Source organism: Chanodichthys erythropterus, chromosome 19 (assembly GCF_024489055.1).
Source record: "Chanodichthys erythropterus isolate Z2021 chromosome 19, ASM2448905v1, whole genome shotgun sequence".
Lineage (NCBI taxonomy): Eukaryota > Metazoa > Chordata > Actinopteri > Cypriniformes > Xenocyprididae > Chanodichthys > Chanodichthys erythropterus.
In genome coordinates, this window is record NC_090239.1 from 4,045,821 (window position 1) to 4,061,894 (window position 16,074).

Genomic DNA, 16,074 nt, shown 5'->3' on the forward strand with positions numbered 1-16,074 from the left:
TTTCCTTGTAAAAAAATAAACTTGATTTCCAAAAGTCAACAAATTGTAAAAACTCACAATGTAATAATGTAACATTTTTGACAAGCCAAACAAGTCAGTCTATGAGTAATGTCATTTATTTAAGCCACGAAATAAACGTCATTCCGTAAAATAAGTATAACTACGCAAAAAGCACTTAGAACGTCTCTAATGCATTTTATAACGACCCAAAAATCAAACATATTCTACCCCTCACACGTTATCATGTCTGTCAAAATCAGGCTGGCTGTCGGCTGGAATACTAGATCTAAAAACATCAACACACTCATCAATGACTTCATTGAATACTTGCCGGCTAAAAAAGAAATAATTTTCTTATGATCCATTGGTTTTCAAATCCACATAATTTGAATATCGCGACATCGATGTCTGTCAAAAAAATAACATGCACAATACACAGTGGTATTTATGAGAAGCAGAGGTCCAGTGAGTTAGCGCACTTCCTGGAAAACCCACAATAATGGATGCTCTACAGTATGTCATTGCTTTTCGTGAAAAGCGGTGAAAATGGCAGCTTGAGCAGCTTCAACATCCTGTCTGTCAGAGACGATGATGTACGTAATACATAACGCACATGAGTACAAATTCGATTTTCACTTCCAGTAGCCCCTCACTGCAAAACACCAGATCCAGGGGGCAGAGACGGGTAGGTTTAGGGATATGTAAAGTGGATCTGGATCCATTCTCGCCCCCTGGATCTTTTGTTCTACAGTGAGGACCATCTCTTCACTTCCTGAAATTGAATCGCAATGATCAGGGAAATACTTCACAACGCAAGCTGAAGAGAATAAATGCCATTCCAGTGGAAAAACTTTGCTGGGTTAGTGAACATGTATTCAACATGTACATTTTGACTATACATATGCATGTACATGATTTGTTACATGTAATAACCCCTTAGCAGATTTTAACTATATATGTTTTTGTCAATTCTTTTTCGTGCTGCATTTAGAAAATATTCCATTATGTCAGGTAACCGTAGAAACTGAAGTAGGAGAACACTGGTGTGGCCACATCTGACAAAAAACCTGAAAGGTCACGGATCAAATCAATCTTTTTTCCTGCAGAGAAAATGAAAGCAGAAGCCCCACCACAACTGAAGCTGATATCAAACCGACAGCAGCACAAATATAGCCAGAGACACGGATGTTCTGCTGCTGGGAAACAAGCCTCAGATATAAAACTGCAAGAATACACCACAGGTGTGAATACAAAGTGTGTGAGTGTGTTCATCAGTGAGTTTCCTAACAGCCTTGAGAAGGTGATAAGGAAAGATCACACTCTCACATTCAGTAAGAGCCGTCGACCCACTGCTGAAAGTGAAAATGCCTTTCTCACAGATAAATCTATTTTTATGTGTGTATATTTATATGATTATATATGTGACTGAACATTGGGCAACCTTCTTGTTGGAAAAAAGTTTTTTGATACACCTGTTTGTTGGTGCCACAAATGCTTTAAAGTTAACACTGCTTCTCTAAGTATACTTAATATCATGATACACCACTCCGCTGAAACAAATTTGTTATACAGCACTCAAACCACATGAAATCAAGAATAAAACATATATTAAAAAAACAACAACATTGATAAGCAAGACGAAAAAGCATGTGCATCAATTTCTATGCAATCTGCTAATTTGCTACTCAATGGCAAGGTCATATGGTCAGTTTCCAAAAAACACAAATACTTAAATTCTTAAAGGTACAATATGTAACATTTTTGCAGTAAAATATCCAAAAACCACTAGGCTAGTGTTATATATTTTGTCCAGCTGATTACAAACAATATCTCTAATGTTTTCAACTACTTGTAAATCATGAGAAAATTCCCATTCTAAACAGTGACACGGGGCAGTGCAGTCGCCTGTCAATGATGTCAGTTACCTTTGTTACCGCCTTTACTGACGTAGAAACAACATGACAACAGTGCCGTGGACAAATGCGGAAGTAGTGTCTAGTGTCCAGCAAACCACTAACTTGCTTCAAGCAGTTCCTTATTTACTTCTTGCACATTTTATGGTGGATTGTGTTACTTATTTATGGAACATAATTACTGTTTACCATCTGCCGCTGGTTCTGTCGACAAGGACAGCTCCCGTAAACTCATGACCGGAAAAGCGGAAGCGGCGCCGGCGACTGTGTCATAATAAAAGTCCCGCTGCTCGTGAGGCGTGTGTTGATCAATCGCTCCAGCTCCTCGTTCAGCTCCCGCAACACTCGGCCCTGCTCTGCTTCATACTACAGTAACGTTAATAATCGCATCTACGAACATGAGTTCTTCCAGACTCCAATCCCTATTCTTTTGCACCGTCCGTTAAGATGGAAACCACATGCCGCAAGTTTCCGCTCTAAAACTTGGCGTCATCAAACTACGCCTTTGTTTTGAATAGGCTTCTAGCGACATCTAGCGGAAAAAAATATCACAAATTGTACCTATAAGTCACTTTGGATATACCATCTGCAAATGCATCAATTTAAATGCACTGTAAAGAAGACAAGTGTTAAAAGTTCCTTTGTTAGATTGCAGAGAAAGTAACAATCTATGAAGAATTAAATGGGCCCTTATTCAAGACGCAGCAGGAGACACTGCAAAAAAAGTTGTCATAAATGTTTTAGATCGTGTGTGCAAAGAAAATAAATTAAACCTCAAAACAAATGAGCACAAAGCCAAAACTGCCAAACTCCAGACACATGCTGCTGTTAATGGTTTGTTTGATGCATAATACTAAATTAAATCAAGACACGATGATGGCCAAATTAATGTTTTGTTTTGTTTACTTTGGTTGTTTTGATGATCATCCTGAAGTAAATTGAGTACAAATACTATTATTGTATTTGTATTGAAAAAAATACTGGGTCATTCTGTGTCAAATCAACCAAATTTCGGAAACTTAAATTAAAACACTAACACAATAACTATCAGCTGTTTAAAAAAGTGAACCACATTTGGTTTTTGATCATTGAAGATGGGTAAAATTCAAATTTGAACGGAGCTGCTTTGAGATCCCCATATCTATGGGACTGAACTATATAGGGCCTTGAACATTAAGATTTAAGTTTATTAAGAATGAGAATGTAGAAGGATATTAAGATATCTTGAATACTTTTTGAGTTACAGGCATGCAAACTTTGGAAAAGGAATATTTATGTTCTATGCATTTGAGTTGATAGAAAAACACAAGATACATTTCTAGTTTCTACATTATTTGTTCTTCAGATATTATTCTTCAGGTGTACACAAAGTGACAAGCATTTGAAAATGTGTACAATTTACTCAGGGAGCCACATTAACATCTCCATATCTGTGGGATTGAACCACTGAGGGCCTTTAAAATGAAGATACCAAAAGCAAAGTTTGTTAAGAACCAGAATCTAAAAGGATATTAAGATATCTTTAATACTTCTTGAGTTACAGGGATGCAAACTTGAGGCAAAAAACACAATAAATGCTTTTTGCCATTTTTGAACTTTCACTCTTGGTATATAATGAAACAAAAAAGTATTTGTTGACTTGCTAAAGTCAACAAATTTTACTAATATTAACCAATATCTGTGTAAAAATAAAATAATGATGCTGTCTATTTACACCCCTGTAATTTGGCTCAAAATCTCAGGTGAAAATTGTCATTTTGATTTTTAATCACCATTTATGCTTGTCTTTCTATAGAATTTTTTTTTTTTTTAACAAAATCAAAAAATTTGAGCCAAGGACCTCTGGTTGATTTGACATGGAATGACCCAACTGCTGTTAAAGGATTAGTTCACTTTCAAAATTAGCCCAAGCATCCAAGGTGTATATGACTTTCTTCTTTCTGATGAACGCAATCCGAGATATTTTAATAAATATCCTGATGCACCCAAGCTGTATAATAGCCTTTATAAAGACCATCTGAAGCGAAGTGATGCTTTTGTGTAAATATGGATTTTTTTTTTTTTTTTTTACACAAATGCATCGCTTTGCTTCAGAAGGCCTTTATTAACCCCCGGAGCCGTGTGGAGTACTTGTTTATAATGGATGGATGTGGATGGAAGCACTTTCTTTAGCTCATACTCGTTGCCACTCTCGAATAAAGCTCGGATACGTCAGGATATTTATTAATATATCTCAGATTGTGTTCATCAGAAAGAAGAAAGTCATATAGGATGACTTGAGGTTGAGTAAAGCTTATGTTCATTTGAAGGTGAACTAATCCTTTAATGAAAATCTAATGTCTATTTATAAGTTTGTGCAGGTGATAAGAGGTGTAATTATAATCTTAATGCTGTAATGTGTGATGTAGGAAAGAATAGCACAATAAAGTCATGCTGTAAAGCGTGAGTATCCAGGGAAAGCTCTGTGCGTTTCCTCAAACAGATGAAACAATCAGCTGTCTTTGTAAAGTGGACCAGCAGTATCTTCCTCAAACCCAGACCTGTTAAAATCCTTGAGAACCTTGTTTCTTTTCAATTTCAACTTGTCAATGATGATAAAGTTAATATCAAAGGTACATTAATGACCCTTTTGATGATCATGTACATGAATGTTCTTGCTCTTTTAAAGGATCTTCAAGGACTGATGCTGAATATCATCATCATTAATAAGCAGTGAAACAAAAAAGTGAAACAGTCACCAATTACTTTATGTGTTTTATTTCTGCAAGTATTTTCCCATTAGTTTTCTCCACAGGCATTTAAAATTGATATAAACCATTAACTAAACACATTATAACATTATAAAGTTTTAACTGAAGCTACAGTTGAAGTTTAGGGTCAGTAAGATTTTTTTTAATGTTTTTGAAAGAAGTCTCTCACCAAGGCTGCATTTATTTGATAAAAAAATACAAGAAAAACAGTAATATTTTGAAATATTATTACAATATAAAATAACTGTTTTCCATTTTAATATATTGTAAAATGTAATTTATTTCTATGACGCAAAGCTGAATTTTCAGCATCATTACTCCAGTCTTCACATGACCCTTCAGAAATCATTCTAATATGCTGATTTTCTGATTATTATGAGTGTTGAAAACAATTGTGCTGATTAATATTTTTTTGGAAAACATGTTTCCTTTTTTCCAGGATTCTTTAAATCTATTTAACGTATCTATGATGAATAAAACGAATTTCTTTCCAAGGTACAAAACAAGGTACAACTTCTATGAGAGAATGAACTACTATGATCTTATGAAACAAACACAAAAAGACTACAATATAAACCTTTCTGACTAAGTCATTGAAAAGACTATATATATTTAATGTGCGTTGCATAATAACCAAACAAACAGATTCATAAGTACAAATTTTCACAAGGAAATTGTTTTCTTAAAAATGAACATGAACTACTTCTGGATTTTAAAGAAGCATAAATCATCATTTAATAACTTTGGTTATTAAGTCTATCTTTAAAACATTAGGTCTATCTTTAAAAAAGTACATGTTAGCGCTCACAATCAGTTTCTCTACGGAGAATATGAATGGGATATATATTTATATGGCAGATCTGGGTTGAGGAAAACTGATCTGAGCAGGTGATCACAGAAAGAGCAGAAGCGCAGCAAGCGGCGAGGTTTAGTAATGAAGGAGATGTGCTTACAGGGTTAGCTGCGTTCTCTGCTGCGTCTCCTGCAACGGGTGAATAAGGGCCCTCTCGTCTGGGGCTGGAGTCTCGCAGCAGGGCCAGCTGAGTGTCTACAGCCTGTTTCTGCTGCTGCAGTTTCCACGTGTGGCCCGCCTGAGCGCTGAGCTCTCTCTCCAGCCCACAGACCGCGCGCTCCTTTAGTTTAATCTCATCCATCTACAGGACAGAACACAGCACAGTCACATATGCACACGCTCACATGTTCGGCCTCAGATAGGACACAGTTGTAAGTATACATAAAACATGACCGTCGGTCAGCTGGAGGAAACACACACTGCTACCACACGTCCACTCAGGACAGGAAATGGAACACACATGCACAGCAGTCGCCATGACAACCCGTACAGTGATGAGCCACGCCCCATTTCCCACGCCACTTAATATTCAGCAAAATTATTGATTTGACTGACACTATTGGATGAGAACTGAACTGAGCTGGATGATGACATCACTGTTTTCTCTATCTATCTATCTATCTATCTATCTATCTATCTATCTATCTATCTATCTATCTATCTATCTATCTATCTATCTATCTATCTATCTACCCATCATCCATCCATCCACTCATCATCCATCCATCCATCCATTCACCCATCTATCCATCCATCCATCCATTCACCCATCCATCCATCCATCCATCCATCCATCATCCATCCATACACCCATCATCCATCCATCCATCCACCCATCCATCCATCCATCCATCCATCCATCCATTCACCCATCATCCATCCATACACCCATCATCCATCCATCCATACACCCATCATCCATCCATACACCCATCATCCATCCATCCATCCATCCATCCATCCATCCATCCATCCACCCATCCATCCACCCATCATCCATCCACCCATCCATCCATCCATTCACCCATCCATCCATCCATTCACCCATCCATCCATCCATCCATCCATCCATCCATCCATCCATCCATCCATCCATCCATCCTTCCATCCATCCATTCACCCATCCATCCATCCATCCATCCATCCATCCATCCATCCATTCACCCATCCATCCATCCATCCATTCACCCATCATCCATCCATACACCCATCATCCATCCATCCATCCATCCACCCATCCATACACCCATCATCCATCCATCCATCCATCCATCCATCCATCCATCCATCCATCCACCCATCATCCATCCATCCATCCATCCATCCATTCACCCATCCATACACCCATCATCCATCCATCCATCCATCCATCCACCCATCATCCATCCATCCATCCATCCATCCACCCATCATCCATCCATCCATCCATCCATCCATCCATCCACTCATCCATCCATCCATTCATCCATCCATCCATCCATCCATTCACCCATCCATCCATCCAAACACCCATCATCCATCCATCCATCCAGCCAACCAACCACCCATCCATACACCCATCAACCAGCCATCCATCCATCCATCCACCCACCCACCCATCCATCCATCCATCCATCCACCCATCCACCCATCATCCACCCATCCATCCATCCACCCACCCATCATCCATCCATACACCCATCATCCATCCATTCACCCATCCACCCACCCATCCATCCACCCATCATCCACCCATCCACCCACCCATCATCCATTCATCCATCCACCCATCATCCACCCATCCACCCATCATCCATTCATCCATCCACCCATCATCCACCCATCCATCCATCCATTCACCCATCATCCATCCATCCATCCATTCACCCATCATCCATCCATCCATACACCCATCCATCCATCCATCCATTCACCCATCATCCATCCATCCACCCACCCATCATCCATCCATCCATACACCATCCATCCATCCATACACCCATCATCCATCCATCCATACACCCACCATCCATCCATCCATCATCCATCCATCCATCCATCCACCCATCATCCATCCATACACCCATCATCCATCCATCCACCCATCCACCCACCCGTCCATCCATCCATCCATCATCCATCTATCCACCCATCCATCCATCCACCCATCATCCGTCCATCCATACACCCATCATCCATCCATCCACCCATCATCCATCCATCCATCCATCCATCCATCCATACACCCATCCATCCATACACCCATCCATCCATACACCCATCATCCATCCATCCATCCATACACCCATCATCCATCCATCCACCCATCCACCCACCCGTCCATCCATCCATCATCCATCCATCCATCCATCCATCATCCACCCATCCATCCATCTACCCATCATCCATCAATCCATCTACCCATCATCCATCCATCCGTACACCCATCATCCATCCATATATCCATCCATACATACTGTACACCCATCATCATCCATCCATCCATACACCCATCCATCCATCTGCCATCATCCATCCATCCATCCATCCACACATCATCTATCCATCCATACACCCATCCATCAATCCATCCATCCATCCATCCATCCATCCATCCACACATCATCCATCCATCCATCATCCATCCATACATACATCTATCTATCTATGGCACTCACAGAAAAAATGTATAACGCTCTAATTATGCACCGATTCAAACACTGCATAAGATTTATACATCTCAGATGTAGTTTGTAAAACCTGCATGGAAATGGTAATTAGCGGTTTAGCTTGACTGTTAAGTACAAAGTGTGAACTTATGACTTTTATTTGAAACTCTCAATGACAAGGGAGAGATTGTGGCAAGTTGTCATTTTTTACTCCAGTAAATATTTCTCAGGATTATTTTTGAAATTCAACTTCTGTACAGACATGCTCGATAAAATCTTGGTTACAAAAAGATCTATTGAAGGGTACAGTACACTGAACACACACTGAACTCTTAGGACAACCATAGCAGGGAATGTTGACACACTATATGGGGCAAGTTGTCACAATGTAATGCTGCCATTAAACAGCCTATTATCTAACTGTACGAAAGTTTAGTTTTAGTAAGATTTTCATTTGACTGGAGTAATGATGCTGAAAATTCAGCTTTGCATCACAGGAATAAATTAAATTTTAAAATATATTAACAAAAAATATTTCACAATTTCACTGTTTTTACTGTATTTTTGATCAAATTAATGCAGCATTGACAAGCATAAGAATCTTCTTTACAATTTATTAATTGTTCTTTTTAGTGTATTTTCAGCAAAACTGAAGCAGTAAAACAATGAAACAAAATTTATGAAACAGCAAAAATAGGCATTTTTACATTGTGACAACTAGCCCCGCTCTCGCCTATATATATTCCTATACAAATCACTGTAGAAGCACTGTGCATGCTATTCTTCAACCTACTGAAGAAGATACAATTATTTAGTGAATGAAAGTATACCTCTCTTTTTTATTTCTCTCTTTCTATCTTCCTAGTGTGAAAATGACTCATTCTCTCTGTTTGTCAGGTGACTCACAGCAGAACGCCCAACGTAGGCGTTACCACGGTGATCAGTGCATCTCGTAGGAAATCTCAATGTGCGTCTATGTTTATCTGCGTTATATAAAGCACTACATGGTTTGGTGGGAAGATTAAGTCCTGTTCTCTTATACGGCATCCCTGCATCTAGAGGAAGTCACTTATTCAGCATAAATGCACATTATGACACATTAGCATTTTAAATTTTCATGAGCTTCATGAATACATTGATTATGATGTATGCCATTACACACACCTCACTGTTGTTTCCTTGGTGATTTATGTGCATGATAAATTAATTTAATCGAAAAATATCAGCCGTGGACATTTAGTATCCGGGCTCCAGGCCAGACCGCAGGGCTTCAGACACCATGAGGGATGCCGCTGCGCTGCTTAACATGGAGGTGAACACAGCTACTCCATGGAAATGTCCTAATTTTTCAATTTTCCTTTATTAAAACAGCTTTCTCGTAGGACCGTGCTTTGAATGTCAAGAAAACCAACTTTTTGCACAGCATGGATATGCATATAAATATTACACATCATGCCTACTACTCATTAGTGCATTGCAATAATTGATTCTGATTGGGCAACTTATTGTGTTTGGATTGTGATTGACAGCATAGAGTTCAACTGTTTCCACCCGTTTTTTCAGCAGTGCTGTTTCCGGAAGAATTTTTTCCATTCATTTTTCCCATAGAAATTCTTATAGACATGAACCAAGCCAATCAGCTATGAGGTGAATCATAACATTGCAAACTTTGATTTGAAGATTTTTTTTTTTTAAAAAATCGGACAAAAAGTCAAAGGTACAAGACTATGTACTTAACGGCTTTAGTGAAGGAAATAACTACAAGCCCATGAAGCATTGCGAACAGCATAATGTATGCTGTCTAAATGTCTTGTGTGATGCATCATTCCACTACTCCATTCCTCATTATTCAATATTCAATGAATTATAATTAATACACATTTATATACACTTTTAATGATCAGATGGCACTTAACAGATCACAATTAACTACCAATAATGTGTCTTGTGTATTGTTAACCTAAAAACCTGAAGTAGCTCACATTTTCTGGGAATATGTAATAAAGCGAAGCCTTTCCACAAACAATACACCAGGCTGATCCAAACTCCCTGAACTGGCTGAGGCACGGTTGTCTCTACAGAAAAGGCGGGACAGCTGTAATCCACCTTCCCTCGTGAGCGTCTAAGCTAGTCTCTAATTGACATCTCAACGCCTCGGACGACTGAGTCTCGCTTTCATGTAGCAGACAGCGTCTCCTTCTCTGAAACTAATCCTGTTACGCCCCTTATCCACGGACTCAACATTATTTACCCAGCCTTTAAACAAGACACATTCATGCTTAATCAACTTACAGTGTGTCTGCATGCAGAGGTTTGACACATTTGAACTATAAAGAGCAAGTTTTCCAGGCACTAACACAAATATTGCTATGACTTATTAAAGGTGATATGTGCCATTTTCTGCTTAATATTAACTTAGTATGCATAAGTATTGTTTCCATTCCATCTGATGATGCCCGTGGCACAGATATTACACACTTTACCTTTATCAAATTCACAAACACAAAAATGACATATCCTGCATAAAATGAGAACAGAGGACCAAGGTGGATAAAGTTTTGTGGGTGGTTGACGGTATCACCATGTGGCTGGAAAGGTGTTCTAAATGTTTTTAACATGTTGCTATGAGGTTGCTAGGGTGTTCTTAGTGGTTACAAGGTTTCTGCTTAAAAGTCAAGAGAGGCTATAGGGTATTTGTAATATGATTATAAAAAAGTAATTGTAATAAAAAATATAAATGCATACATGCTTGCATGTATTCATGCATGCATGCATACATGCATACAATACATACATGCATGCAAATTCATACAATACATACATAAACTTTAAAGACTCAATAATAAATAGTTTTTACAGGGGAAAAAACAAAGAACCATACTTCTCTATATCTGTACAGCACATGGAAAGTCCTGGCATTTTCTGGACAGTCAGCACTATTTAAAACAATAATCCACTACTCAATGTCCAACATTCCCCTGTGAATTGCATCAGTTTCCAACGATTTCAGTATTCACTGTGTTCCTCACTTCTCACAACACTTGTCTCAGACTCAGACTGTGTACCAACAATGCATATAAATGCCCTTACAGCAAGACCTTCCACATTCACATAATATGAGAAAATGGCCTTGATTGATGTTTTGCTTCAGCCCAGACTAGAATAAATCCCTTTATTCTATTTAAACGAGAGCTGAATGTCTCTTTCATTTAAAATAACAAGTGGCACAGTGTCTCTCCCTCCCATCAAATAATTTCTATAGCTGTTTTAACTGGCTGGTTGGCATCCTATTAACTGGTGATGATGTCATGTAGCCGACCAATCAGGAAATGTCTTGTGTGATTCATCGTTCCACTATTTCAGTCTTTTAATCTACTGGCTCATTAATTAAACTTTCTGACATCAGGTTATCTATACATATTTGTTGCTATGAGGTTGCTAGGCCACTCGAGGCAGTTGCTAGGGTGTTGCTAGGTGGATCCTGGGGTGTTGTAGTGTTTTACTGGGTGGCTGTTTGCTTGCTGAAAATAATAATACAAAAGAAAAAGGCTTCTTGCACGATTTGAGGCAAAAGCAGTGCTTGCCTCAGCAAGAATGACTGATGATGGACTGGCTTTGTTGTTTTGGTTGGGTGATCTGTCCCGTCCGCCAAGGACAGTCGTGGACTTGTATCAGCAAACACGCACACACACACTCTCACAAACCATGTTCACCTTGGCATATCCTGCCACCCTGTTCGCTAAACGTGATCAGATCCCCAGCCAGCCCTCCAATACAATAAATAATCAAAAGATCAATACCTCCTCAACACACAACAATGACAGAGGCTTCTAATCACATACAGACATCATTCATTCACAACCCACCAGAGAACACATCAGTAACATTTATTCAATAGCTCTGCAATGAGTTATAACAATGGAATAAGATTAGGGACAGAGAGAGACAAGAGGATGTTTATCACCAAAATCTTATATCAGGGTACAAGTAATTTTATAATCCTGGTATAAAGCCTTACAAAAAGAAATAATAGGTCTATATAAACCAAAATTCTCACAAATTTGTAAATGAAAGAAAAAACATTTGTTAAGCTCTCATAAAAACAAAAACAAACAAAAATATCACTATAAATATTTATTTTTTGCTGTATTGAATACAAAATGAGTGTGTATATGTGTACATATACATAGGCTAGATAGCATAGATGGCATATATACATACACACACAGTATATATATACACTTTTTCATATAATTCTTAGTAGATAGCAGTACAGTCATATGTAAATTGTATTTTATACAGTATTTTGTAAATAAATTGTATTTTTATCTCACACTAGTGATTTACATTAAAAAATATATAATGTAGTGCTTTTTTGCTGGTTAAATCCAGCAAAGCCATGGTTTATATATTAAACAAGTGATAAAGGCTTTTTTAAGATGCTTTGGATCATTTTCATTTTAAAAACTGCATAATTCTAAATTTACTTGAATGGTACTACCTAATTTCATTTGCTTATTTTCTTGAAAACTAAAAGATCAGATTATTCATAACAAAAGAATAATAAGTGTGGCATCAGTGCAAAAACAACTTCACATTATGTAACACAAGCGTTGTTCAATGTTTTGTTGCTCTCACATGTAAATAACAATCCTACTGATAGCCATGCAAATATTTCTACCGTGACATTGCACAGTCCTAAATATAAATGTTTCTCAGAAGAGAGCAAAGCTTCCTGTATCTTTTCCATCACTCTGGTCATCTACACATATCATTCAGAGACTTATATAGTGATATAGTGAGAGAGATCGATACCAGCAGGCACTGACTGCACTGATATTTTCATACTCCAGGAAAAACAGATGGCAAAAAGCCCAGAACAAGAGAGACTCTGAAGGGAAGAAAGCAGCTTCACTTTAAAGTGTAGTAGTACACAAAGACACACACTGCCATTTTGAGACACACACATATGGCTAAATATAAAATGTGAACCAACTGATATAGAACCTTGAAGCTTTAGTAGGGGATCTGGAGGGAAAGTCTTCACTAAGCCCCGCCTTTAAAACATTACTGACCAATACTACCTTTTTTTTAGCAACTGTTGGCGTTCTCCATATTAGACAAGCTTTTACTCTTTTATAAAATATGTTTATGGAAATTTGAATCATTTTGAATAGAATTTACAGAAATTATCGGTAACACTTTAGTATAGGGAACATGTATTCACTATTAACTATGACTTTTCCCTCAATACACTCCTAATTTACTGCTTATTAATAGATAGTAAGTTAGTTGTTAAGTTTAGGTATTGGTTAGGATTAAGAATGTAGAATAAGGTGTTGCAGAATAAGGCATTAATATGTGCTTAATAATGACTAATAAACAGCCAATATTCTAGTAATATGCATGCTAATAAGCAACTAGTTGAAAGACCCTAAAATAAAGTGTTAACAAATTATCCAAAAATACAGTAAAGCCTTGTTGCTGGAGCACTTATAATAATCTGAAAACATAGCCAGAGATAATATACGTGGCAATTTGATCCACTTGTACAAATCTTTAACTTTTTTTTTTTTTTTTTTCAAAATAATACACAATGCATGGCCTGGAATTATACTTTGTTTCAACTCTTTAAGCTTGTCTAAGTAAGCAACAGTAACTGAAGGCAAATTAATCAACTAATTTGCATTTGAATGGACCTTGTACAGTACTTTACCACATTTTAATTCTCACAGAAGTGTGTTGTAATCATAAAATTATGTGAATTATTGCTAAATAACTAAAAGCAAATGAATAATTAATTCCTTGCTTCAAATTAAATGACTGACTAATAGGATTGATTCCAGTTACTAACACACAGAAGAGTTCCCATCATGGCAACACCCATGCGGTTTTCCTGTGTAAACCATGGGAAGCCCTGCCAGTTATCAAAAGATTTTCATTCAGCACATATATTTAACAGCCTCCGTGCAACCTGCGGTAATTGTTCTGTTCAACCTGAATGCATAGAGCTTTAATTATCTGAGTTAAAGCCCCATCTGAGTCCACAGGAAATATAAAGGCCGTCGGGCCTGCTTTGTTTACATTTCCTTTATCTGCATATATCTAGTATATCCTTGTTTCGGAAATGACTATTGATACTCTCTGATATAGACAGTTAATTCCTTACATGCAAGCATAGAACGCAGTGCTATTTTGCAGTCGGCTGTAGTCTGCTGTGTGTTCAAGCACAGCTTTTTGGTCCAGACACAGCTGACGCAAGGTGACAACACCGTCACTTTTCATCACCACTAGTTCTTTGAACTCGGCTTGGTGTGTCCCAGGCTTAAAGGGTTAGTTCACCCAAAAATTTAGTTTCTGTCATTAATTACTCACCTTCATGTCGTTTCAAACCTGTAAGACCTTCGCTCATCTTCGGAACACAAATTAAGATATTTTTGATTAAAACCAAGAGGTTTAATCTTTATTTTTTTCTGTTTTTGCACACAAAAAGTATTCTCGTCACTTCATAACATTAAGGTTGAACCACTGTAGTCACATTGACTATTTTAACGATGTCTTCACTACCTTTCTGGACCTCGAATGTGGTAATGACGTTGCTTTTTCTACCCTTTAAGAGGTAGGTATTCATTCAAAAGTATGTATTCAGAGCGATTCATTTACTGACAGATTAATACATTGATTAATAGTGCATGCACTGAAACAGTATTACGCACCAGTCTGCGGATCTCTCTTTCACACTCCCTCTTGATGCGGTTGATTTCCTCCTGGTGGAGATGGTAGACACTGCGGATCTCGGCAGCTTTGATCTTGTCGGCTTGCACAGCCACGCTTAATGCCTCTTCCATTTGCCTTTTCACCCCCTTCAGCTCTGAGATCTCCTGCTGCAATCGCATGCGCTCCACTTCAAAACTCCTCCTGGACTCCTCTCGTGCCTCCGCCATCAGCGCAGACTTCACCTGCAGCGGCAGAGAAACCACATGGGATATATTTTCACTCAGTTACCAGTTCTTTAATACTGGGTTTACTGATAATGGAATTAATCAACTTTTTGAATAACCATTCAAATGAGAAATGTTTAGCTTAATAATTAGTCCAAATGAAAGACGACAATAAAATTGCAACCACCTAGATTGCAAAACAATTTTAATATAATTATACTCAATTAATATAATTCCCTAAATATTATTATTGTTGTTGCTATTATTATTTGTATAATGTTTTATGCATTTATTTTTATATTACTGTGATCATTTAGTATTAATCGGATGCTGCGGCCAGTTGAGGAACTTTAGGTAAATGTTAACCTCTGAATATGTAAAATGGACTGCTTTTATTTCCATTCCAGTCCATTTAATTCCTATTCCATTCCATACCTTATCTGTGGATCCATCTCTGAGAGCACAAACGAGTGCCTGAAGTCTCTGGATCTCTCCATCTTTGATCTTAATGACCCGTACCAGTTCAGACTCGTGCTGACGGAGGAGTGTTTCCCGAACGCCATGGAGTTCCCGAAGTTTCTCCTCATGTAGTTTGGCTTTTAACTCAGTCACCACCACCGTGGATTTGTGCTGCTCATGACGGACCTCCTGAGACTTCTCCCTTTCCAGCTTACTGACCTGAGAAAGCAGATGTAAACTCAGACAACAAATATTCTATCAAACAAATAATGTATTTAATAGGCAAAATAAATTAAAAAAAAAAAAAAAAAAAAAACGCATGGTGCTCAGGCTATACATGAAATATATAATTAACCAATTAAAGAACTGAGTATACGTACATATATAATAATAATAATAATAATAATAATAAAATTACTAATATTAATATTTTAATGCTATTTATAAAGCTGAAAGTAACAAATTAATTAAGTGTAATATAATGTATACTGAACATTAAGATGTTGTTTA

General features: G+C 37.7%; 1 protein-coding gene across 1 annotated transcript in view; it reads right to left on the reverse strand.

Moving 5' to 3' along the window:
* jakmip3 (Janus kinase and microtubule interacting protein 3) overlaps positions 1-16,074 on the reverse strand; it is a 48,452-nt gene that overhangs the window by 13,742 nt on the left and 18,636 nt on the right. The window contains exons 5-7 of the mRNA XM_067370240.1: positions 15,541-15,783; positions 14,881-15,123; positions 5,617-5,817 (exon numbers count right to left, since the gene is read on the reverse strand). Of these exons, the coding sequence (XP_067226341.1) occupies positions 5,617-5,817; positions 14,881-15,123; positions 15,541-15,783 (687 nt within the window). The remainder of the gene's footprint in view (positions 1-5,616; positions 5,818-14,880; positions 15,124-15,540; positions 15,784-16,074) is intronic.